The following is a 24,492-nucleotide window of genomic DNA, read 5'->3' on the forward strand; positions in this document are numbered from 1 at the left end:
ACAAAAAGAAAACAAAAAACAAAAAAAAAATGGAATAAGGGATCTTTCTATCCAGAAGTTCACTATCCAACAAGATTTTAGCAACAGATTAGATTTAGAGGATGAGGGATGCCATATTTACTTTACCTGGACAATTCAGTTAAATAAGTCAATTTGAGAATCTTATGTAATCATTTTGAGATTTTGTGAATGTTTCCTCTTGAATGTCTTACACAGGTGGTAACTTATAATACCAATGCAATTTAATTAAAATAAGTTTTTTCTTAACAGCAGCCTAACATCTGTGTACAATTATTTTTCTAATTATGGCAAGTTAGCAAGGTTAGCTAGAATCCTAGCTTAGTGCTAGAAAAATCCCAAGAATTATGTTCCTTGCCCCCAACTCTACCTGTCGTCTTCCTCTTTTCTTTTTTATTTTTGCAGATGAGAGGACTAGCCCAGAGAAGCTAGTTGACTTGCCGAAGGTTATGATCCATCAGTGAGAGAGTAGGTACGTATATCCGCAGTTCCCCGTGCTTATTAACATTTGCATATATGGAAGCTAATGTGTTGGGGAAGCTAATGTGTTTTTTCACACACACACACACACACTGTATTTTATTTTTACAAGAGATAAATAAACTGGTTGGGGAACTTTTTGCTGGACAATCATAGCGCTGGGGGAGGGGGGGCGGCGGGGGGGGAAGCATTGCTGGAATCATCAGTGGAAAATATTCTTTAGTGAAACCAATAAGACGTACGCCATGGTTAAACTGCTCAGTTGATAGTGGCTCTATTTGTGAACCTAATGTGATAGCCTACGATTTTGAACGTTAGGTTGAGGCATTAGATAACTTTTTTTTTTTTTTACTTTTCCAAATAGAATCTGGCCTTTTCAGTTTATAAACCATACCAGCTGGCTGTAGCACAGATACAAATAATTTGTGACCTGAAAGATGCCTTCGAGATCACCGTCCGGTTCCCTCATTTAACAGGAGAAAATAGGCCCAGGAAATGATATCAGATAAACAGATTTTAGCTGTTTACATTTATAACGAGCTTTCTTCCAGTCGCGGTTGCCTTAGTTTTTTCAAATCTCCTCCTTTAAAAAGCAAAAGCAGGACACTTGCAGGCCAAGTGTCAGATAATTTGGAATCCATCAGCCTTACTTCCCTTTCTGGTTGAACTCAGTTAAGTTTTACTAACTACACACAAACGCTACCCTTCTCGGAAAACAAACGGTCGCCGGTCGGGGGAGTTCACTGGGAGAACCAACAGAAAGACAAAGCTGCTCTCCCGGGCTCCGCCCCCTCACTCCTGCCAATAGCAGCAGACGCCGGCGCTCGCTTTCCCGAGCTCGGCCAATTGGCTGCGCCGCTGCGAGCCCGACGGAAGGGGCGGGGCGGCCGTTGCCAGAGAAGCCATTTGCTGGTTACCAACTCGGCTTTGTTCCGCTTGCACCTTGTTGGGCGTTCTGCCACCGCGAGCCGCTCTAGGAGGTCGCCTGCTTCCCGCGTCGAGTTCTTACCTTCCTAGCTTTCACCCGCTGCACTGCCCCCCGCGTCCCGCTCCGTTCTAGCCGACCCAGGGCTGGAGAACACAGGTATGCTCACGGGCGGCTTACACTAACGTTCGCCGAGCATCAGCCTTGGCGGCCCTGGCGGACCCCTTTCACAGCGGAGCGGCGGCGGGCTGACGTCACGGCGACGTACTGACGCAGCGGTAGGGACGTCGGCGTGCTTTTGGAGGGGGAAGCAAGCTTCCTCGGCTTGCATGACCGAGGCTTAGTTACCGCGGGCAGCTCTGGGGGCGGGGCGGGCCAAGGTGGGTCACGGAAGTGAGAGGCCCTCGCGTCCACCCAAAACTGAGCTCAGCCGCTTTCTGCCTACACCATCCTCTCCCCGCAGACAGACAGCCTGGGCTTGGGAAAGGCAGCGAGGAAGTGTGTGGTCCCTGGGACAGCAGGGCAGATCTTAGCCGAGGTGGGCTTGTCCAGGACGGAGCCCTGACCCGGCCGGCCCCGGGCACTGCATCGTTGCTTACCGAAATAGTGCTCTCTTACGTATACGGCTGGTTTTTAAATGCCCACCATATAATGTGCCAGACTCTGGTAAGCTCCGGGGCTCCTTAAGTAAAGAATACTCCAGGCCTCGGGGAAATAATTCGTTCTCCAGGGTCCTAGAGTGCAGCCTCAATTCCTTTAAGTGTGTGGTTTGGGCAGGTCACTAACGTTACTGCCTTCAGCTTCCTTTTCTGTAAAATGAGGAGGATAAGTCACTTTAGAGTGGTTGTAATAAAAGAGATTAAGTTAACCAGTGCCAGGTTTTGAGTAGGTGGTCAGTAAGTGGTGCTTGTTTAGTGAGGAAACCATAGCCAGACTTTGGCTGGTGTTGGGATAAAGTCTATTGCAGAGACGAAGTTTCCCTATCATCTCACACATAGTAAGGTTTCAGGTGTTTTTGAATGAATGAGGTTCTTGGAGTAGTTTTAAGCACCACTTGGTTAGTTATGGTTAAAGGAATAGACTGCGGCAAGCCTGTCGGCTTTTAAAATGTGTTTGATACCTTTCTGCTTTAATAAGATTGTCACGGCAATGTTTGTCATGGCCCTTAACAGCCAGGTATCCATTTTTTTGCTTCTCATTTTCTTCTAATTTCACAATTGATGTGTATTAATAGGATAGTTTTTGCATCTCAAACACCCAGAGGTATGAGAAAATGGCTTTGTTTATATTGCTACTAATCACTGCTTAGTTTGTGCAAGTGACTGAGACCCAAGTATCTGGGTATAGCAATGAGGCTGACAGAACATCTATCCCCTTGGGCACAGTTCTGTTGGAAGTCAATAATTGTTCTCCTGGGCTCTGGTTTAATAGAACTCAGTCAGTTTTTGACTACATTGAAAATGACTTGTAATAATTCTGCAAAGAATAGATTTTGAAAGGATTGTTTTGAAGAGTTGGTTCTATACAGATAACTCAGGCCTGCAAGTAATTTCAGGAATGGTGAATGACTCAGGACGATTTTTTTTTTTTTTAAGATGAAAAAAATTAAGGAGAAGGCCTGGTGGGAAAGCAGCCCCAACAGAGTGACCAAAGGGGTCCTAAATTAAACAAACAAAACTCCCCACCTGTAAGTGTTTCTACTTCATTCTGTTCAAACCTCATGACAGCTTTGGCTGGCAAAGCTTATTCTCATTTTGTAGGAGAGAGAAACAAAGGGCTGTTGAAGCTAAGGGTTGTCTGTGTCAGGTGGCTCATAAGGACTGTGAACTGATGAATCTGGCCCAGTGTTCTTTCTTTTTAATATGCTGCCTCTGGGTCATCAGGAATGGTTAAATTATGTTCAGTCTATCTGTACTCTGAGAAGGAAGAAATAATACATACTTTTAAAAGATTTTCTTCAAACTGGTCTAAATTAATTTTTGTATTTAAAAGGATAAGTAATCATTTCCTGCAACTTAGATGTGGAGCAATCCATTCAGATGGTCATGGGTAAATGAGGGGTTACATTTGATCATTTCTTTCCATACTGATCTCTTGCTATTCCTGTATTCTAATTCCTTCATTGTTTTTCTTTTTTTTTTTTTTTAAATCACCAGTGGCAACAACTTTTGATTTCTTCAAAAATTTTTGTTGGAAAAGAATATTGGAATTTCATCTCTCTTGGGACCCTAATAACCTGATCACTGCTTCTCCTCTCGTCTCCTCCATATGCCGAGTCCATTTTCCAAAACACCACTGTACTTACCTTTTATTTATTTTATTTTATTTTTTTTTTTGCGGTACGCGGGCCTCTCAATGTTGCGGCCTCTCCCGTTGCGGAGCACAGGCTCCGGACGCGCAGGCTCAGCGGCCATGGCCCACGGACCCAGCCGCTCCGCGGCATGTGGGATCCTCCCGGACCGGGGCACGAACCCGCGTCCCCCGCATTGGCAGGCAGACTCTCCACCACTGCACCACCAGGGAAGCCCTGTACTTACCTTTTAAAGATGCACTTCTGATCTGTCATTCTCCTGCTTAAAATTATTTAATGGTCTGTCCTAACCTTTAGGAAAAAATTCAAGCTCTTGAGCTTGGTATACAGTGTCTACTTTCATGTGTCCAGTCTCATCTTTTGCCACGTGCCCTTTCAAATCATGTTCCGTCATGATTCCTTGTTCTTGCTGGTACTTTACCCTCTATCCGGAATGCCTGTTTTCTGTTCCCTTTTGCGAAGCTCAAACTTGTTCTGCTGGACTCTACTGAGGATCCATCTCTGGGAAGTCTCCCAGGATCCTGCCAGTTGCTTTTGCGGTACCTGATGAGTCCCCGTCATAGTCTTTAGAACACTGGATTTTAGTGGTCTGCTCACTGCTCTCTCTTTAGACTTGTAGTCTGTGCCTTCAAGGAGCTCAATCTTGTTCATCCTTCATTTCCTTGTACAGAACAATTGTCTTTTTTTTTAATATAAACTGAATTTATAAGAGTGCTAAAACACTCTTATAAAAGGGAAGTTTGTATGTTACTTTCAGCTGTGTAGATTCTTATATTTATATTTCAGTACCTGATGGCTTTCATTCAAAACTGAGTTCCACCACTTTCTTACTTGTAATCTTGGTCAAGCTGTTTTCTAAAACTTGGTTTCTTCAATGAGTAGCCTTTAGATGATAATAGCAACAGTGTAGGTTTTTGGTCAGTGAACCTGACCTATGCCTCTCACTGATTAATTTTTGAGGGTAGATGGTGATGGGTATATTTGCCCTCACAGATTTAGTAGCAAGTTTAAAGAAGAACTAAAATATTACCATTTATGGAGCAATTAAATTCTAAACTGTATGATTCTGAGAATATTATTAGATGTTTAGGATTCTTGGTGGGCTGGATCAGTCAGAGGAACATTTTGAGAAGGAGGGAGGACTTGGGCCTTGAAAGTATGTATGTATCCTTTATTTACAAATCAGTCACTCTTCCTGTCAACTTTTTTCCCCCGTATTATCCAATCTGCAACGCTTTTACTTTTAAATTCCTTTATTCATTGGACAGAAGCATTAGCTAATTACTTTTCAAAGTTAATCTCTCTATATCAGAAAATGTTTTTTCCAGTTTTGATAGCCTTTACTGATAAGTTCAGTTTTCCACTTCTGGTTATTTTTACTCTGCCTACTTCCAAATTTCGTATACCTTATTTTTTTTCACAATGGAGTCCAAAAAGGCATACAGTTACTTCTCTAGTAAACTTTTGACTAGTGTTTAGTGTGGGAAATTAGCAACATTCCTGTATCTACTTGGTATTCTTTGCTGAATATTTCATAGTGAATTTTTCAGTATAAGCTGTGTGCTTTTGTTTGAAGCCAGTGGGAGCTAGTTTTCCAAGGATTAGTGTTTGGCAAAACAAATTGAAATCTGCAAGATTCATATGCTAGTCTCTTTAGAGAGATTAGTTTTGAATACATACTTGGAGCTGGTTAGTTTATGTAGAACAATCTAGGTGCTGCGGAAGGTCATGGACTGATCTTTCTTTTCTCTTACCATGGCCAGCATCATGGTCCCTGAACAGCCATCCCTCAAATGCTTGTTGCTGGCCAAAATGGAACATAGTTAAATGAGTGTAGCTGGATCAGCATAAACCCATGACCACACCTGGAAGAAGCTTTAAGTACATGCCTTTTGGGTAGGGGACTGATAAAGTCATTTCTGTATAGGAAATTTAATTCTTTAAACATTAAAAATATTTTAAATTGCTATTCTTTAGGGATTTGATCATTAAGTATGTGTGCAGAATATGTGTCTTTGTTTCACCACTAACAAGTTATACAAAAGTGTATTACGTTTGTAAATTGGCAGTTTATTCTACATAATTGAAAACATTTTCTTGTGAAATGTCTGCTTTTCCACTCAAGAATACATTTGGTCTCCCAAAATGATAGCATTTTTTATAAAGGCAGGATTTTTTTTGCTAAAGAAAATTATTACATTGTTCAGCACACATATGTTTTTGGTTAAAGTATTGTCACAACACAAAAATAGTGGAGTACCTTGGAACCTCTCAACAATATTTATCCTATATTCATTTCTAGATTGTGAGAATATGATAGTTGATAATTTCTATGCAAATATTTGAGACATACCCAGTTCTCTGTTTCACGTTTTGAGAAATCAGTAATGAAGATACATTTTAGAATGTTGGGCTAAAAGTCATTCTAAAAATCCCTATTTTTGTAATATGTTAGTTTTATTTGTTTACCCTTTAAGATAAGATACAATTACTTATGTTGTATGATTTTATCATGTGACAAAACTTATAGAAAAATTATATAAATAGCTGCCAATAGCCCACAAAGCCAAGCAAGAACTAAAGTACTGATACCAAACTGAATCTTACCTCATAAAATGTTTTCAATAAATTGAAGATCTCTACCCTCTTACACTGATTTGTGAACTTTTATTTTAAATATATGAACTATTTTTCTTTTAATGATCCCTGAAAAGATAAGTAAAAAAGCAGCAGTCTTTATTCATCTTATTCATTAATTGCCCTAAGCCTTGAGTCCTCTCCTTGAAATATTGCTTAGCTTTTACAAGGCTTATAGGTGCTGAGAATTCCAATAAATAAGACGTTCTTTTTTGAGATTCCATTGTACAGAGAGACGAATATTTAAACAAGTGAATGGACAAAAGATGAGTACCAAAACTGAACAAATCAGTAGATGATAATTTTCTTGATGGCAGTGACTTATCCAAGCATATTCTTCTTCACCTTTAGGTTTGGGTTTTCATTTGATTTTGTGTATCCATATGTTTTTAATTTTTCTGGGCTACCAATAGCTCAAAATGTTGTTATGTCCTAATAACAGATGCGTGTTTGCAGCATTCAGGTAGATCATCTTAGACTATATGTATCTTATTCAACATTTCCATTTTGACGTGAGTTTCTACTATTGAAAAAATATGAGGATGCTTTTCACTGGCCTGTATCCTAAATATTTATCTTTCTGGTATACAGAACCTTTGGACAAAAAAAATAGATAAATTTTTACAGACATTTGAAAGGATTTCTGGATTGCTAATTAAATATAGTGAATAATTTTCAACCTTTAATTTCACATCTACTTAAAGTATTGAAAATTCTTGAACATATGTATTTTATGATACAGATAAATAAAAATAAATTACAAAGAGGTAAAATATCTCTGAAAAAATGCAGAAAACCTTAAATATCACATTTGATTTTGTATAAACAAAGTTAGGGAGACACATTTCCATATATTAGATTTGAAAAACTACAGCCTTAATGATTGCCAAAGCACTAACTCATTACTTAAAATGGAATCATTTTGAAGAAATTCATAAATATTCACATTTTAAAAATGACATCTCCAAGTTTGAGAGAAAACAATGAGATTATTTAGTAAAACTTAGAAGTAATGTCATCTGTCCATCCATTATTAACAAAGAATAACTTAGATTGAGCTTTTTTAAAAAATATGATTTATTTATAGGAATAAATGAATTTAATATTGAAAAGTCTACTTTAAGAAAATAACTTCTTTGTAGCTATTGTTGCCAAATACTTTCAAAAGTATCTTAAATTTTTACTGTTACAGGCATGAATAACATACATTTCCTATTGGATAAATCTAATGCAACTGAGAATGATAGTTATTCTGTGGGTTTTATATCCATTTTCTAGTCCGATTGGATTAGGATATTATTATAATACTTCAAGAAATAGACTAATAGTAATTTCTACATTCTTGTGAGTATGTAGAAAATAGTGGGCCTTTTGGAAACTGTGTGGAAGTTGGATGATTATGCTATGCAATTTTGATACTATTTTGAATTAGTATCACAATGAGTAGCAATTATAATTTCAAGTTTGTCTGTGAAATATTATTCTTTTACAGATCTTTAGGATTTTTATCTTATTGGGTAATAGCAGGAAAAAAGAATCTACTGAAATGACGTTTAATAATTAAAATATTTCCTAGATTTCAGCTTATGTGGAGAACTTGTTGTGGAAGCCACCTATAAATCCATTTACCGAATTTATGGAGAAGCCTATAAATGATGGAAGTCATTCAGAAGAACTCTTTTCCCATTTTAAAAGTATACCAGAGAAAGAACATTTACCACGGCATGCCAGTGAAAGTCATCTCAGCTGGTATTCTCAACAATAGCAGGGGATAGCTTAATTTTTTGATTTCAGGGTTTCATGTTTTGTCCATACTGTAAATTATTTGAATCAAATACAGCATTCTTTCAAGAATATCATCTAACAGCCTAGTAATTTATATTTATTTAATCTGATTACAGATGTACTCATTTAGCAGAATTTGCCTAGTTATTTTGGAATTTTAGTGAAAGCAATTAAAAATGAAAACCTTACTATAAAAAAATTTGTAAAGTATATATCTTTCTAACTAATGTAAATGAAAATGTAAATACTATGGAATATTGGAAATATAGTTAATGAGTACTACTTCACTGTCATTTGGGATATTGCTATCTAACAAATACCTGTCATATTTTGCTTCTTTAGTATGGAGAGTGCACTTGTTATTTGTATGACTCATTGCTCCCCAAAATAAGTCTTAAAATACCATGCTTGTTGCTGTGGATACTATAGTCCAACTTGTAGTTTAGCTTAAATGAAAATGATGTTTGGTCATATATAATCATTCTTGACTTTCTGTACATGGTTTTTAATAATGATAACTGTCTTTAGTAGCAACCATCTTCATTGGGCCCATCATTTTAAGACATCTTAAGTGGTGCTTAAGAATACAGTCTACTTCTTAGAGACATAGCCTCTAAGATGCCATTCATTGTTGCTGAGCCATTACATTATGTTCCATAAAAGAAAAAAGGTGTCAATTAAAGAAAGACACAGTGCTTTCTTATGGCTTGGAATTTTATTTATAAATATTGAAAAAACTCCTTCAAACTTATACATAGATTTTTAGTCCAAATAACTCTGCACTTATATAAAAATAAAATGTGAATGAAATAAAGTAGGTAAGGTATTCTCAAAACTTCTTTATACTCAAAGCCCAACTCTTATGAGTTACTTTTTGACTCAGAGTTATCCTTGCTATTAAGAGTATTGGTGATATGTGCTGGTATTTCTTAGGAGCATCTATAACTGAAATGAAATTTATTGGTGATGGGCTCTTACAATATACAGCAAGCCTACCTTGGGGTCTTGCTTCTAGAATGTTGCTAAACATTCCTACTTCAACAACTCCTCCAATCCCTCTCTATGACCCTTTGTTGTTACGGGTTAAAAAAGTGCTGTACCCCATCTCTGGGATCTTCTTCAAAACATTGGATGCTCATTCTGTAAGTTCTGGACCTGTACAGGAAAGACAGCTAAGGACTGCTTCCAGACTGACAGAGATTGTAAGAAGCATCCCAATTTCGGGATGTAAAAATGTGAGCCCCCATACCCGAAGATTTATCTTACAGTGATACACAGTAATGTCTGTGTAAAACGTAATCAAGAAAGCAAATATTATCAGTTTTGTTTTGAATGATAATAATGTTTTATAAAGCCAAATGTGAAGGATTTTTAGATATTTGGAGAGGTTTAGTTTTTTGTGTTCCATTTGTTTAGCTTACACATTTCTCTGGAGGAATTTTTTTTGTGAAAAACAATAGGTTTCAAGAAAGCATTTTGGAATAAGGTCTAGGAAGACAAATCTTTTGGCTTTGGAGTAAGGGAAGAAAAAAAGACACGAACACATTCACACAAATCATTTTACAAACAGGAGAAGAGATGTTCAATAATTATCAAATAGCACAGGGATAATTGCTGTTGGTAGTCTTTGTGTTTTACATATCTTAACATTTTAAAAACTGTCTTTCCATGTGTAGTTAAGTGTAGAAAAAATATGGAAGTACAGAAAAAATTCATTTTCAGTGAAAATTTACTGTTATATTTTGCAGAGCAATTTATGGAACTGTAGTATTTAATCATGCTTTGCATTAAAAGCATAACTAGTTTATGTAACAGCTTTAAATTAAATTTTATTTGTGCATATCTAATTAGCCTAAAGCAGGACATCCTATTTGAGAAGACCAAATTGGAAGCAACATTTAAGGAAGCCGAGTTAGCAACTTGTTCTGTAGAATTACTTTTGCCATTATTTAAGGACACCATTGAAGAGATTAGTTTTGAAAATGTGAGTACTTGCCTAGTGAATGTGTAATAAGATGAGAAGCTAGGATAATACTCAGAATTCATTAACTGAGGTCTCATATCTTGTAGTAGTTATGCTCACATACTGGTATTTGATATAAAAAATGCAGGTTTATTAGTGTTCTTCATTCCTGTGTCATTAATTGCAATTATTTTCCTCAAAGAGAATCTCAGGCATGTATTTGATGAGACGCTAAGCTAGAAAGTACCTTGGTGCTTGACTAGAAAGTACCTTGATGCTTGCCTTACCTGAGTTGAACTAGAGTCAACTTTTCTCAAGAGTGAATTTAAAATATTCTTCACTCTCACTCTTCACTTTCACTCTTGAGAAATGAAATATATTTTCTATAGTATTGTGTGGAATAGAAACCTCTATTCTAAAAGTTCAGTGTACTAAAGTTTGAGTTAAGGACAAAAAAAATAGATTGTATTCTGTTAGTTTTATTAAAATGAATGCCTGAAATACTTTAGGGTTTAAGCCCTTATTTTGATTTCATTTTACTTTAGAGCCATGTAACATATACTATTTACTGCTGAAAAACCTGGCATATCTTACTACTTCTATGTGCAAAAGAATGATTTTATTACTAGGAAAAGTATTCTTTGATAATAGTAGTATTATATTTTAGAGTGTCTTAATGCTATGTCTTAAAATGTGTATGTGCTTCTTATATTTTGTCAGACTGATCTTTCTGCATCCAATTTGAAGATTTCTAAACAGAAGGAAATATTAAGAAAAGAATTAGACTCCTTTAAACATTTAAAACAAACTTTGGAACATCTTCTTAGAAAGACAGAACACCAACAGGTAAGAAATACTAAGCACTATTTTAATAGTGATATTTCTCGCTTGAAGGTTATATTATTTCTTGAAATTAAAATATTGGTATATTTGAAATGGAAATGATTCTTGAATTTTTGTTTGAAATGGCAATCATTAACCCCCACTTTCAATGTTTCATAAATAGTTTTACATGAAAGCAGCATATTTTTATAGAAAATATATTTTTATTTTCAATCTCAAAAACTTTCATTATTTGTTATACTTCATTTCAATTGATTACAATAAAATACTCTTAGAATTTAAGCCCTGTGTACATTGTATTTATGCATTCATATATTCCTTTTTTAACAGTTTCACTGAGATATAATTCACATACCATACAGTTCACCGGTTTAAAGTATGCAATTCAGTGATTTTTAGTATATTCACAGAATTGTGTAGCCATCACCACTATCAACCTTAGAGCATTTTCATCACTACAAAAAGAAACCCATTGCCCTTTAGAATTTTACTTCCCATCCCCACTACCCCTCTTTAGCCCATTATCTACTTTTTCCTCTATGGATTTGCTGATTTCAGATATTTCATATAAATGAAGTCATACAGTATGTATGACCCTCAAAATGAATAAACATTTTTCGTTCTTATTTAAAATATCTACATGGAATTCTGTTATTGATTTGCTGTAATTTAAAAAAATTTTTTTATTTTATTTATTTATTTTTGGCTGTGTTGGGTCTTCGTTTCTGTGCGAGGGCTTTCTCTAGTTGCTGCAAGCGGGGGCCACTCCTCATCGCGGTGCGCGGGCCTCTCACTGTCGTGGCCTCTCTTGTTGCGGAGCACAGGCTCCAGATGCGCAGGCTCAGTAGTTGTGGCTCACGGGCCTAGTTGCTCCGCGGCATGTGGGATCTTCCCAGACCAGGGCTCGAACCCGTGTCCCCTGCATTGGCAGGCAGATTCTCAACCACTGCGCCACCAGGGAAGCCCCCTGCTGTAATTCTTTAAAACATTTCTTTTTGCTAGACTTTAGGCTGTTTATAATTTTTACCTGTTTACAATCAGCATTGTGAGCCTCCTTTGTATACAAGATTTTTATTTCATTGGCTTGTACTTTATGAGGCATTATTTAGAAATTAATTTAGTAAATTAACTGATTTCATAAATTATGGATTAAAAATTGATTTGGAACACTTAAGCAAAAATCTTTCTGATGGTTAACTTTTAAAAAAACTGAACTATGCATAGTAGTTGTCCATATTAATTTCTTAAGTGATGCTTATTCCATTTTCTACTTTTTTATGTAGAGAAATATAGTTTGTGAACACTGATTTACAACTTCTTTTTTCCACAGAGAGGGGACAGTTTATCCAACTTGTTAGAGAAGCTAGCTGATAATGAAAGTGAAAACACTGTAAGTCTTTTTAGACTTGGTGTCTATTTTTCTGAAATTTTTTGTTTGTATGCTGGTTGGTTTTATAAAATTAGCCAACATTATCCAAGTTGTGATATTTCTAACTTTTACATTGTATTTGCTGAAGACTCTTAAGACGAAGGTACTTGAAAAGGAGACCTATATCCAAGAACTTTCTTGTTTGTTTCAGAATGAAAAGGTAAGCAAATTTTGAGCTAATTCATCAAATTTTCTTAATATTGACTCCCTCTTTCTCTTCTTTCCATCCTGGCCCCCATATCCTCATAAATACATATAGAAATATTTTTAGATTATTTGGACATTTTTACAAGTTTATGCATCAAATATAATATCTTAATTTTTTAAGAGTTTTTTTTTTCTTTTTAGATTTTTGTGGTATTTCATTCAGGGTACTTGGCCTAAGTCAGGGACCTATGTATAAATATATATTTCAATTTTAGTATAAATTAAGGAATTTCTGTGTTTGTAGGAGCATTTTAGACATACCCATAATTTTACTTAGAAGGATAGACAGGAACTTTTAAAAAGAGATAATTAGGAGTTATTAAATTAAAAAGGGGAGGAGAAAACATCCCCCTGGTTTTATATAAAGTCCATTTGTAATTGGGGAAGTGTTGTACTTTGCTCTTTAGCAACTTTTTAGATCATGTCTAAGTACGGTAAAGTTTAATATTGTGAAAAAATACATCAAATAACACATTTTTGCTTTGTTTTGTTTTCTCTTATAGGCAAATGCTTTGAAAGCAAGCCGTTTGTCACAATCAGTAAAAGTAGTACATGAACGACTACAGTTCCAAATTCATAAAAAGGAAGCAGAGAATGATAAATTAAAAGAACACATAAAGGTTATAAATATTCACCCATTTTTATAGTTTAATTGATAAAACTAATGGACAACAATAAAGTCTTTGCTTAATTCTGGAATTTAGTGGTTTTGAAAGAATTCAATTTAAGTGTTGCCATGGGAAGTACATATTTGAGGTAAATCTTAAGATTTCTGGTCTGTCTAAAGATTTGGCTCCAAATACCAATATAAAAAAAAGAAAAATGCTGTGACTTTTTAGTACCAATCTGGGAAGGATTTATAAAGTTTGAATTACTTTAAAAATCTCTCCTATTATCAGTTAATTTATATTAACTTGGAAAATTAATTTGGAAAATTTGTTAAATATAAAAGAGAAAATTAAAATACTGAAACCATTAATATTTGGTATATAGTATTTAGTCTTTTATGCATCTATACATATACATACATACTCTCACCCATATTTAGTAAGCAGACAATATACTAATGGTAATAACGTTAAGATCAGTTAACCTTGCCTTGGTGTTTAGATAATTGAGTAACCTCCTTGTTACACAGTTTAGCAGGATAATTAAGAGGAATTTTCTGGTTTAAACTGAGCAGTTTAAATATTCTTGTGGAAGTCTCACAGTCACTTTGAGATGAGAGTTTGAGGTTGCTGTGGCATGACAAGCTAACTGGATCTACTGTCGTTATTTTTGTCAACGGAAAAGAAGCAGTGTTCTCGCTTTTGGAAGAAGTGTGTTCTCGCTTTTGGAAGAAGTGTGTAAAGACAAACCTCACTGAGCGTGAGGACTTCTGTGTTAAATTTCTGTTTGCTTTTATCCTCCTGAATCATGGCAGATGTCTGCAGTCCAGGCACATGTTTCAAGACTGCATATGGGGGGTTGTTTATTTTTTCTTCAATGGCAAAAAGCTTTTGCCCATCAAAGGGACATTAAGCAGGCTTATGTGGGATATAAATTTTGTCTTTTGTCTGCCTACAGGTGCTTTTAAGCACTTTCCCCCAAAGATTCCCTGTGTTTTTTGCATCGGTGTCCTAGGGCACTGCAGATGAACTAGAGTTGAAATTGTCTTGCTCTGTCATGGTAAATACAAGAGAATACATGTAATTTAACATCTCAGATCATATACTTCAGTTTATCTTACTTACACAATTTTTAATTTTGTCCTCAAATAGAAGTTGGGGAAGTTCTTGAAAATACTTTCTTCAGTTTAAAAATAAAATATTTAAATAACTTTTTAAAGTTAAGTTTAACAGTTCCTTTGAAATCCTAAGTTTTGCCATGATATTCACCAGTCTAATACTTTGAGTTCACATCCCCTTACAAAATGCTACTGTTTAGAAATGATTAGAAGAAGTTGCGTTAGGTCATGGATTCTTTTACATTCCTTCTAACACACAGTTTTGGAATTTATTTAGGTTTAACAAGTTTTTTCTTTTTCTTTAAGACTACAAACACAATGAACGAACTCAGTTTAGCAATATAAATTTCATTCTTTTAGTATTGTTGATGACTCAAAAATTGTATTGGGTCTTTTAAAATTTTTAATTACATTATAATTCTCTGAGAACTACCCCAAAGGTACTTTGAACTCATTTTTCTTCCTAGATCTTTAAACTATAGTAATTAGAGTTAGAATATTTTCACATTTTAGAAGAGACAGAGAATAATTATCTTTATAATATGCTGCAAATATAATTCTTAGGAAATAGGAAAAAGCAAATAGTTGACTCTAAATATACGTCCATTCGTTTGGCAAATGACTGTGAAGGGGTTATTTTGAAACTATAAAAATAATTTGATAGTTTCAGCACACTTCCTAATAGTGTTCAGGCATGGGATTTGATAAATCTAGTGGGAAAGTCTTTACTGGAACCTTGTTCAAAAAATTTTATTTCACCTTTAGTGATAAAGGTTTTTCAACTGAAAGCGTAGCTGTTATTCATGATGTGATGATGACACCCTGCGGTTTTTTAGAGGAATGACAGCTGTATTTCTTGGGTTGGTGGAGAGGGTTCTTCGCTTCTCTTAAGTACTTTTTATACTTATTTAAAATGTTTTCCCCAACTACGTATTAAAACGTTTCGTGGGATTTTTTAGTTTAGATAGATTTTTAAAGACAATTTAGGAATGTTTTGCTTCTTCTCTTAGTCTACCAAGTTACTTTTCAAAGAGATCAAGTCTTTAGATCTTGTTTAAGATGTACTTCTTTTTTTTTAATTTAATTTTTTTAACATCTTTATTGGAGTATAGTTGCTTTACAATGCTGTGTTAGTTTCTGCTTTATAACAAAGTGAATCAGCTATACATATACATGTATCCCCATATCTCCTCCCTCTTGCGTCTCCCTCCCACCCTCCCTATCCCACCCCTCTAGGTGGTCACAAAGCACTGAGCTGATCTCCCTGTGCTATGCGGCTGCTTCCCACTAGCTGTTTTACATTTGGTAGTGATATATGTCCATGCCACTCTCTCACTTCGTCCCAGCTTACCCTTCTCCCGCCCCATGTCCTCAAGTCCATTCTCTACATCTGCATCTTTATTCCTGCCCTGCCCCTAGGTTCTTCAGAACCTTTTTTTTAGATTCCATGTATATGTGTTAGCATATGGTATTTGTTTTTCTCTTTCTGACTTACTTCACTCTGTAGGACAGACTCTAGGTCCATCCACCTCACTACAAATAACTCAGTTTTGTTTCTTTTTATGGTTGAGTAATATTCCATTGTATATATGTGCCACATCTTCTTTATCCATTCATCGGTCGATGGACGCTTAGGTTGCTTCCATGTCCTGGCTATTGTAAATAGTGCTGCAGTGAACATTGGGGTACATGTATCTTTTCGAATTATGGTGTTCGCAGGGCATATGCCCAGTAGTGGGATTGCTGGGTCATATGGTAGTTCTATTTTTAGTTTTTTACGGAATCTTCATACTGTTCCCCATAGTGGATGTATCAATTTACATTCCCACCAACAGTGCAAGAGGGTTCCCTTTTCTCCACACCCTCTCCAGCATTTATTGTTTGTAGATTTTTTTTTTTTTTTTTTGCGGTATGCGGGCCTCTCACTGTTGTGGCCTCTCCCGTTGCGGAGCACAGGCTCCAGACGCGCAGACTCAGCGGCCATGGCTCACGGGCCCAGCCGCTCAGCAGCATGTGGGATCTTCCTGGATTGGGGCACGAATCCGTGTGCCCTGCATCGGCAGGCAGACGCTCAACCACTGCGCCACCAGGGAAGCCCTATTGTTTGTAGATTTTTTGATGATGGCCATTCTGACTGGTGTGAGATGATACTTCATTGTAGTTTTGATTTGCATGTACTTCTTAATCTCAATTTTAGTGGAAATTAAGCATACTTTTTGTTGATCAAAAAGTAGAAAAACTCCGTCTTTTACTATGAGTCCTTTAATTTTTTTTATTAAAATGTCCAAGGAATGGAAGACTAAAACTTAAATTCTGTAATAATTTTACATTCTTTTCAGAATTACACAACTTTCAAAAAATGTTAAGGCATTAAAATCTTAAGTCTTTAAATTCTTAGATAGTACTCAAATACTTTTAAATAGAAAGTCTTAAGATAATTTGAAGTGAAAACATGAGAGTTATCACACTAAATCATATCCATCTTTCACCCAACCTAATGTTCTGTGTCTAGTTATAGCCTCAAGAAATACATAAGGAAACAGTTATGTCAATTAACACTATCAAATTCAATGGATAGAAACATGCCGTCAAACATCTTTTTACCCTTTTTTTAATCCTAACTTTTTTATCCCAACTCTTATTGAACCCTGTGTAGTTTTAGAATAATAACTTCCACAAACTTACTACTTATTAGGCAAAGTAGTACTTTTATTCTCCTTGATGTAACTCTTTCAAATGTCAAAGCGTGCTCCTTAATTCTAGTAAATTAAAATTTGGTACATAAGTTTATGTTTATCTCATCTATACTCTTCATGATCTATAGATTTTGATCATATATCCTTTAAGCATTTATTATTTTAACTAAAGAGTCCTAATATATTTGGGGAGCTACTGATTCCTTTGAGCTTTTTGTACCTGTTGTTTGAATTGTCTCCAGCTAAATTATGTTTTTCGATTTGCAGTAACTAATACTATGTATAATCTAGATGGGAAATTTTTTAAAATTCTAGTTAATCAAAAAAGTTTTAAGGAAATTAGTGTTTTTACTATAATCACCAATATTAGTATCTTTAGTAAGAGTAGTATTAGTTTTATATAGGTTTATACATTTTAAATTTGCATTCTATAACTGGTTACAAATAAACATTGGTGAAATCACCTTTCTTCACTGTTTTGCTTTTTATTAATCTTATGATTAATCCTTTTGATAAATTCTGTGTGGAAGATTTTACATATTTTCACAATGTTTATGTAAACGTTGGCATTCTAAAATAATTTAATTACTGCTAATGTTTTTTTAGATCTTAGAAACCAAAATATCAGAATGGAACTTGCAATTGAAAAAGAGTACGCATGAGGCTGTAACGATGAAAGAATCAAGTAGGCAAAAAGCTATAGCTCTAAAAAAGGCATCTAAAATTTACAAACAAAGGATTAAACATTTTACTGGAGACGTGGAAAACCTTACTTCCCAAATTAGAGAGCAGGTAAGTTATATACATTCTTCCTTAAGGAATTGTTTTATGTACTTAGTTTATGTAGTTAACCTCATAATGCTTAATATAATAATTTTGTTAGAAAAACTTTACTCATACATTTTTGCTTTAGCCTTTATTTTGAAAGATTACGTAAAATGACAGATTTGCATATTGAATTATATCAGCATTTCCTTGGGGCTTTATTTAAAGGATATGTTAAGTCCCAAAGCATCTGTGGTCAACTAAGGGTAACACCACTTCAGTGCTAATAGCATATTAACATTGAATTAAAGCATATTAACATTGAATTAAAGCACATTAACATAATATTAAAGGCTCTGAGAAGGCCTTCAGAAAAAATAAAGCAGTGCCAAGGAGGGTATTGAATTCAGAATTTTCCACCACTTATTTAACCACAGAACTCTTGTTCTACCCACAAAGCAACTCTTGGAACTGGTTCTGAGGAATACCAGATTGGGAAATGCTGATTTATGTTATTAGACCGTATGACTTTATTCAGTAATTCACTTCACTTAAACTCCGTAATGCATTTAAAACCATTTGCTGACATAAACCCACCATGTGAAAGTTATCTTTGGGTGTATTAACAAAGTTGAAAAATGGACTTAGCGTTTTGTTGTTTTTGATGAATTATATTTATTCAATTACCAGTTAATAAAATATTTACTCTTTTTAATGTCTCACTGGTATCCTACCTCTTAAGAACTTACACTATGGATTGTAGAATTATCAGAGGCTTTTAGAAATGAAAACAGACATGCATAAATGCTTGTATAAACAAAACAACCTAATATTTTATAAGCTCAACTGTTAACATTTTAAAACTCTTAATATTTAAACTACATTCAGAAGAATTTAATTAGATGAAAGAATTGAGCATTAAGTGCAAAATCTATAAGGCTGTAGGCCTAGTTGAATGCCTGAAAATATTCTTGAGTGGTAAAAACTAATTGAGTCATTAACATTCTTGGGATTTTCCTGTTTAACTAGCACCATGTCACCCATGCCCCAGATCGTAGTATAGGAAGACTTCTCCATTTGTTAACCTTGTGACTTTGGGTAAGCTTCTTAACCTCTCTAAGCTTCAGTTTCCTTATTGACAAAATAGGGGATAATAATACTGCCTGTCTCATATGATTGTAAGGAGGAATAAAGGAGAAAATATATGTCAAAGCACAGTGCCTGGCCAGACTACATTTTTGCCATATTGGCCTCCTTTCTATTCCTCTAATGCATGGAGTGTGTTTGTTTCATTGTTTTGTGCTGTTGCCTGTGGCTGTAATGTTCTTCTCAGGCTCAATAATAGCTGATTCTTTTAAAAATCATTCTGGTATCTTTTTACTTGACATCTCTTCAGAGGGGCCTTCCTTGACTACTCCTTTAGAAGTAGTCCCACAACAATTAATTGCATCAGGGTCTTAAATTTTCTTCTTAGCCCTGATTTTATAGGTAAAATTTGTAAATATCTTAATTTATATTCTAATATAATTGCCCAACTTACACTTTATAATGCATCTTAATATTCATTTACATACAATATAAAAATAGAAAACTAGTCTTTTGTCAATATATTAAAAATATTGCTTTAAAAAATATAAACAAATGTCTTGCACATAATAAATGCTGAATAAATACTTGTTCAGTGAGTGCATAAATGATGGAAGGAAAGAAGGAAGCACCCAATAAATGTTAACTGTTCATATCACTACTTCTGAGTCTTCTGATTAATAATTATTGGCACTGTTGTCATTCTAGTGAATTTGTTTTTCTGTAGACTGTAGAGAAGGGGTACAATGGTTACAGATCTCTAGGTGGATTTGTAAAGAGTAGATTCATTTGACAGTTATTTATTGAGAATCTGCTTTATGCCAGGCACTGTTCAAGACCCTAGTAATGAACAAAACAGACAAAAATTTCTACCTCTGGTAGCTCACATTCAGAGTGGGTAACCAACCACTACCACTCTTACTTTCTTGCTGACAGTACTAGTGTTTGAAAGCCAATGGGGTGACTCTACAAAACAGCTTGGCATAGAACTACCATATGACCCAGCAATTTCATTCCTGGGTATTTATCCGAAAAAAACTGAAAACACTAATTCAGAAAGATATATGCACCCTAATGTTCATAGCAGCATTATTTATAATTACCAAGATATGGAAGCAACCTAAGTGTCCATCAACAGATGAATGGATAGAGAAGATGTGTGGTGTGTGTGTGTGTATACACATACACACACACACACACACACACACACACACACGGGTGACTATTACTCAGCTATAAAAAAAAATGAAGTTTTGCCATTTGCAACAACATGGATAGACTTGGAGGGTATTATGCTACATGAAATAAGTCAGACAGAAAGACAAATAAGAGTTCAGTAAATATAAAAGGAATTACCTTCAGTAATTACGAAACATTTTTTGAAAATAGTTCCATCAACATCCTTAATATGTTAAGTTGGAACTGCCACTATGTGCATATAAAGTAATAGTATTATCAAGTCATTATTAAAATTTACTTTAAAGTTTTCCTGTGTTCAGATTTGTACGCTGAAATTTTCTGTAACAGAAGTTCCATACTTTATAGGATGAGTGTTTCCTTGTTTATAATGTATTTATTTTTAGGACCCTGGACAAAACCAGTGTTATGAAATTACAAGATGAGTACTTTATGTATGTTTTAGGAAGCCAAGTTGTCTGAAACAGTTTCAGCTTCCAACGTCTGGAAAAGTCATTATGAGAAAATTGTAATAGAAAAAACTGAATTGGAAGTTCAGATTGAAACAATGAAAAAGTAAGAAAAAAAATTTAGAGCCTTTTTACTGTTTCATAAGAAGTGTTTTCTGTTCTTTCCAACTTGAGTAATTTGTACTTTGGTTCTTATGGATTACATGTGGTAAAGCTGTTTTCTATATGATTGGCTATTTTTGCTATTTATAATTTATAAACTTTCCTTAGTCTACTTTAAAAATGCAATAAAAAGGATTACCCATTAAAACTGCATTGGTGTTCACAAATTATTGTTCCTTAAAGTGTCTTACATGCATAACAAAGAAAAATCAAAAATTCACATATTTTATAAATATATGTATTTACATATATTTATATATGTAGTATAATATATTTTTTTATAGATAAGCAGATTTTAAAAAATGTTTTTAACAACAACATCAGCAACAACAGCAAGTTTTTAAATTAATTTATTTTATTTTATTTTTTTGGTTGCACCGGGTCTTAGTTGTGGTGGGTGGGCCTTTTAGTTGCAGCATGCACGTGGGATCTAGTTCCCTGACCAGGGATCGACCCTGGGCTTCCTGCATTGGGAGCATGGAGTCTTAACCACTGCGCCACCAGGGAAGTAAAAATACATATATTCTATACTTTGTAATTTATTATTAAGCTAACAATAACTATATATTTGTTTTTGAATGTTTTACTTTCTGTATATTTTCTTCAGTTTTATCATTGAAAACTAGTGTATATGATTTGCTTCTAAAGATTATTTATTGCCTCACTTGATCCTTTTATTTAACCTTTTCCCTGAAATTGTGTGTATGTGTGTGCACATGTATGAATGATAGAAAGAGAGACCTACCTGTGGATCATAGTTTAGATGTTCTACTGACTAGCAAAGAGAATGTTGTGTAATTTTTCATTGGCGTCATCAATGGATAATTATTTCTAATCAGTTACTCAGTAGTAGTAACCTTATATGTAGATTACGGCTTCCTATTTCATTTGCAGTATGAGTTCTAGTAACTTTTGAAACTACCCTACAAAAATAATTTCAGAAACACACTGTTTGAATGAAAATTTCTATGACTTTTATAAAGGCAAATTATTAATCTTTTGGAAGACCTGAAGAAAATGGAAGACCATGGAAAAAATTCACGCGAAGAAATTCTTAGAAAACTTCACTCAATTGAATATGAAAATGAAACTCTGAATCTTGAGAATACAAAATTAAAGGTACTATGTGTATGTGTGTATGTATATATGTATAGTATAATGACAACTTAGTCTACTTAGTAGAAGTAACTTGAAATAACAGCAGGTTTAGAGTAGTGCTCTTGTATCATTTTTTTCCTTTATGTTTCTCAGAGTTTTAGAGTATCATTATAAGAAACTTCTAAAACTATATCTATATATCTGTATGTACACATATATGCACACATACTTATATAGAGATATTTAGCTGTTTATAGTTGTATATACAAATACATGTAAAGGTTGTTTTCAGCAGTACTAAGATTTATGAAGTTGAATAACTGTCTCTTTGTCTCAACCTAAAAAAGTTTATTTACTCTCCAATTTTAGCAGTTAGGCGAATCATCCAAAATTACATTAACTTTAATGCATAAGATTATTTCTAGGTGTCACGGTTACAATAGGATATAGCCTCAGGCATGGTCCGTTTGAAACCAGAAAGTATGTTCTTGGCTGCTTCATAACCGGAAAGAATTTTCCAACTTAGTCAAATCCAAGGGATGATTGGTTTTTATGTGTACCCAGAGTAAAGATGGGGAAGAAGCTTTTATATATTCTGAGGAAAAGGGTATTTGAGTTCCTAGTCATAGATACATGTAACCTGATGAGACTTGACTAAAGATGATGGCGGCATTTTCAGTTCCTTAATACTGTTTTTGGAGGACAGTAAATAGAAGACAGAAAAGAATCTGTTTATGGAAAAGAAGGCCAGAATTGGCAGTTCAAAACCAGATACGGCATCAGAGAACCTAGCTACTTTTTAGCTCTCTACTCTGCCATTCAAATAGCTGATGGGGCTCCATCCATTATAGCCAAGATTCAAATAACAGGATGGAAGGAAACAAAAGAAGAATTATCTCCCCCTTTTTCCCCGTCTCCTCCTCTTTAGAGAGACTTCCTGAAAGTTCCATACCAGTCGACTCTTTTCCTTATTTAGGTATATGGCCCCACCTAGTTACAGGGGAGACTAGAGAATGTAGCCTTCTAGTTATCCTGAACTCTAGCCAAATACGAATACTCCTTATTTCCTGCAGCTTGTTTATGTTTTCCTCTATTCCTGTAGTTTTACTGTTCTTACAGTTTGGAATGCGTTTTTTCTCAGTATATAAATCCTACCTTTCCTTTAAAGTTCAGTTTAAATGCTGCTTCCTCCCAAAGTCTTCTCAATTAGGATGAATCTTTCCTCATAAACTCCCATCTTTGTATGCACAGGATAATCAGGGGAGGTGTGACATATAGTTAGCTCTTATTCAATATTTATTGAATTAATTCTTTAAATATTTTATTCTAGAAGAGGAAGCAATTTTATTTATTATGTTTATTTTCTTAATTTCCTTGGTATCCTTCAGAGAGGGGATTAGAAGGATATTTCATTAATTTTAAGTCTGGTTTTTAATTACATGGTAATGGAATTAATTTTAAATTACATATAAAAATCATTGAGTTAAAGTTTACATATTATATTCTATAAATAATTCAAAAACATGTATTTTTAACTCTCTGAATTTTGTTTAAGGAAAAACATCTAGGTATATTTGGCATATGTTATGTACAATGTAAAATTGTCTAGATGTTGTATTTCGTTACTTTCAATTATTTTAGATTTTAGTTTCAAATGAAGAAGATACTAGCTGATACTGTTTCTAGGGCCCCAGTGACCTCCTCTATTAAAAACAACAAAAGTTATTTGGAAGGTTACAAAGTTCTATTTGTTCATTATAGAAAGTTTGAAAAACAGAAAAGCACAAAAGGAAAAATTTAAAAATCACCTATAATCTCACAACTGAAAGATAAGTAAAGTTACTCTTTTAGCATATATATATAATTTGGGGGATTTTGGACTACTTCCAGTTTTGGTTTTTGTTTTTTTGTGCTATTATAATATAAATAAAAATGTGGATACGTTTAGTCTTTTTGCATGTATATTTTCTTAGGATAAATTTCTGCAAGTGGAATTATATGGTCAAACGGAAGACCCATTCTTAATGTTAGTTTTATATATTTCCAGGTCACCCATCGTAAATGGGTCCCTATACTTTTTCCCGTACTAGGCAATTTTAAAACAAATCTCTCCAAATTTGATAAGTGATCTTATCTAGTTTTGGGGATTTAAATACCATCTATATCCTGGGGGCTCTCAAATTTATATCTCTAGCCTAGACCTTGCCGCTGAATTCCAGACATGTATTCTACTGCTTACTTGAAATCTCCACTTGGGTATTTCATAGGTGTCTCAAAGTTATCATGTCCAAAATAGAGTTCCTATATTCCCCAATATGGTTCATCCTACAGTTTTCCTTGTCTCAGTTAATGGCAGTCATCCTTTCTGTTACTTGACTCCTTTCTCTCACACCTGCTTCCAGTCTGTCAGCAGATCTACTTCAAATATATCCAGAATTTGACCACTTCTCACCAGCATCACTGTCATCCTGGTTCAAGCCACCATCATGCCTCGTTGTTATAGTGACTTCCTACCTCTTCTCTTTGCTTCTGCCCTTGCCCCTGCCGTCAGCATTCAGTGTAGCAGTAAAGTAGTTCCTATAAAAATGTAAGTCAGACCATGTCACTGCTCTGCTCAAAACCCTTCAGTGATACCTTGATTAATAGAGTAAATATCTACAAGGCATTATACTATCTGGCTTTCCATTACCTCTCTGACCTCATATCCTTCCACGC

At 34.7% G+C, this 24,492-nt stretch overlaps 1 protein-coding gene across 12 annotated transcripts in view; it reads left to right on the forward strand.

The window, feature by feature from the left end:
- Positions 1–1,377: 1,377 nt before the first annotated feature.
- Positions 1,378–24,492, forward strand: part of ODF2L (outer dense fiber of sperm tails 2 like) — an 84,331-nt gene continuing 61,216 nt past the window's right edge. For 8 of the 12 annotated variants that reach the window (XR_016394824.1, XR_016394825.1, XR_016394831.1 and 5 more), the window contains exons 1-10: positions 1,378–1,582; positions 7,948–8,120; positions 10,008–10,140; positions 10,840–10,965; positions 12,293–12,352; positions 12,480–12,551; positions 13,102–13,218; positions 17,627–17,812; positions 20,514–20,623; positions 21,663–21,798. Coding sequence is in view for 5 of the 12 variants with exons in the window: in XM_089920088.1 (XP_089776214.1) it covers positions 8,008–8,120; positions 10,008–10,140; positions 10,840–10,965; positions 12,293–12,352; positions 12,480–12,551; positions 13,102–13,218; positions 17,627–17,812; positions 20,514–20,623; positions 21,663–21,798 (1,053 nt within the window). In the remaining 7 variants the exon portion in view is untranslated. Of the gene's footprint in view, positions 1,702–3,018; positions 3,111–7,947; positions 8,121–10,007; positions 10,141–10,839; positions 10,966–12,292; positions 12,353–12,479; positions 12,552–13,101; positions 13,219–17,626; positions 17,813–20,513; positions 20,624–21,662; positions 21,799–24,492 lie in introns of all 12 variants that reach the window. The other 4 variants (XM_089920070.1, XM_089920066.1, XM_089920099.1 and 1 more) reach the window with 4 other exon arrangements.

Source organism: Delphinapterus leucas, chromosome 1, assembly GCF_059928025.1.
Source record: "Delphinapterus leucas isolate spDelLeu-1000000601 "Yukka" chromosome 1, BTC_Dleu_Yukka2, whole genome shotgun sequence".
NCBI lineage: Eukaryota > Metazoa > Chordata > Mammalia > Artiodactyla > Monodontidae > Delphinapterus > Delphinapterus leucas.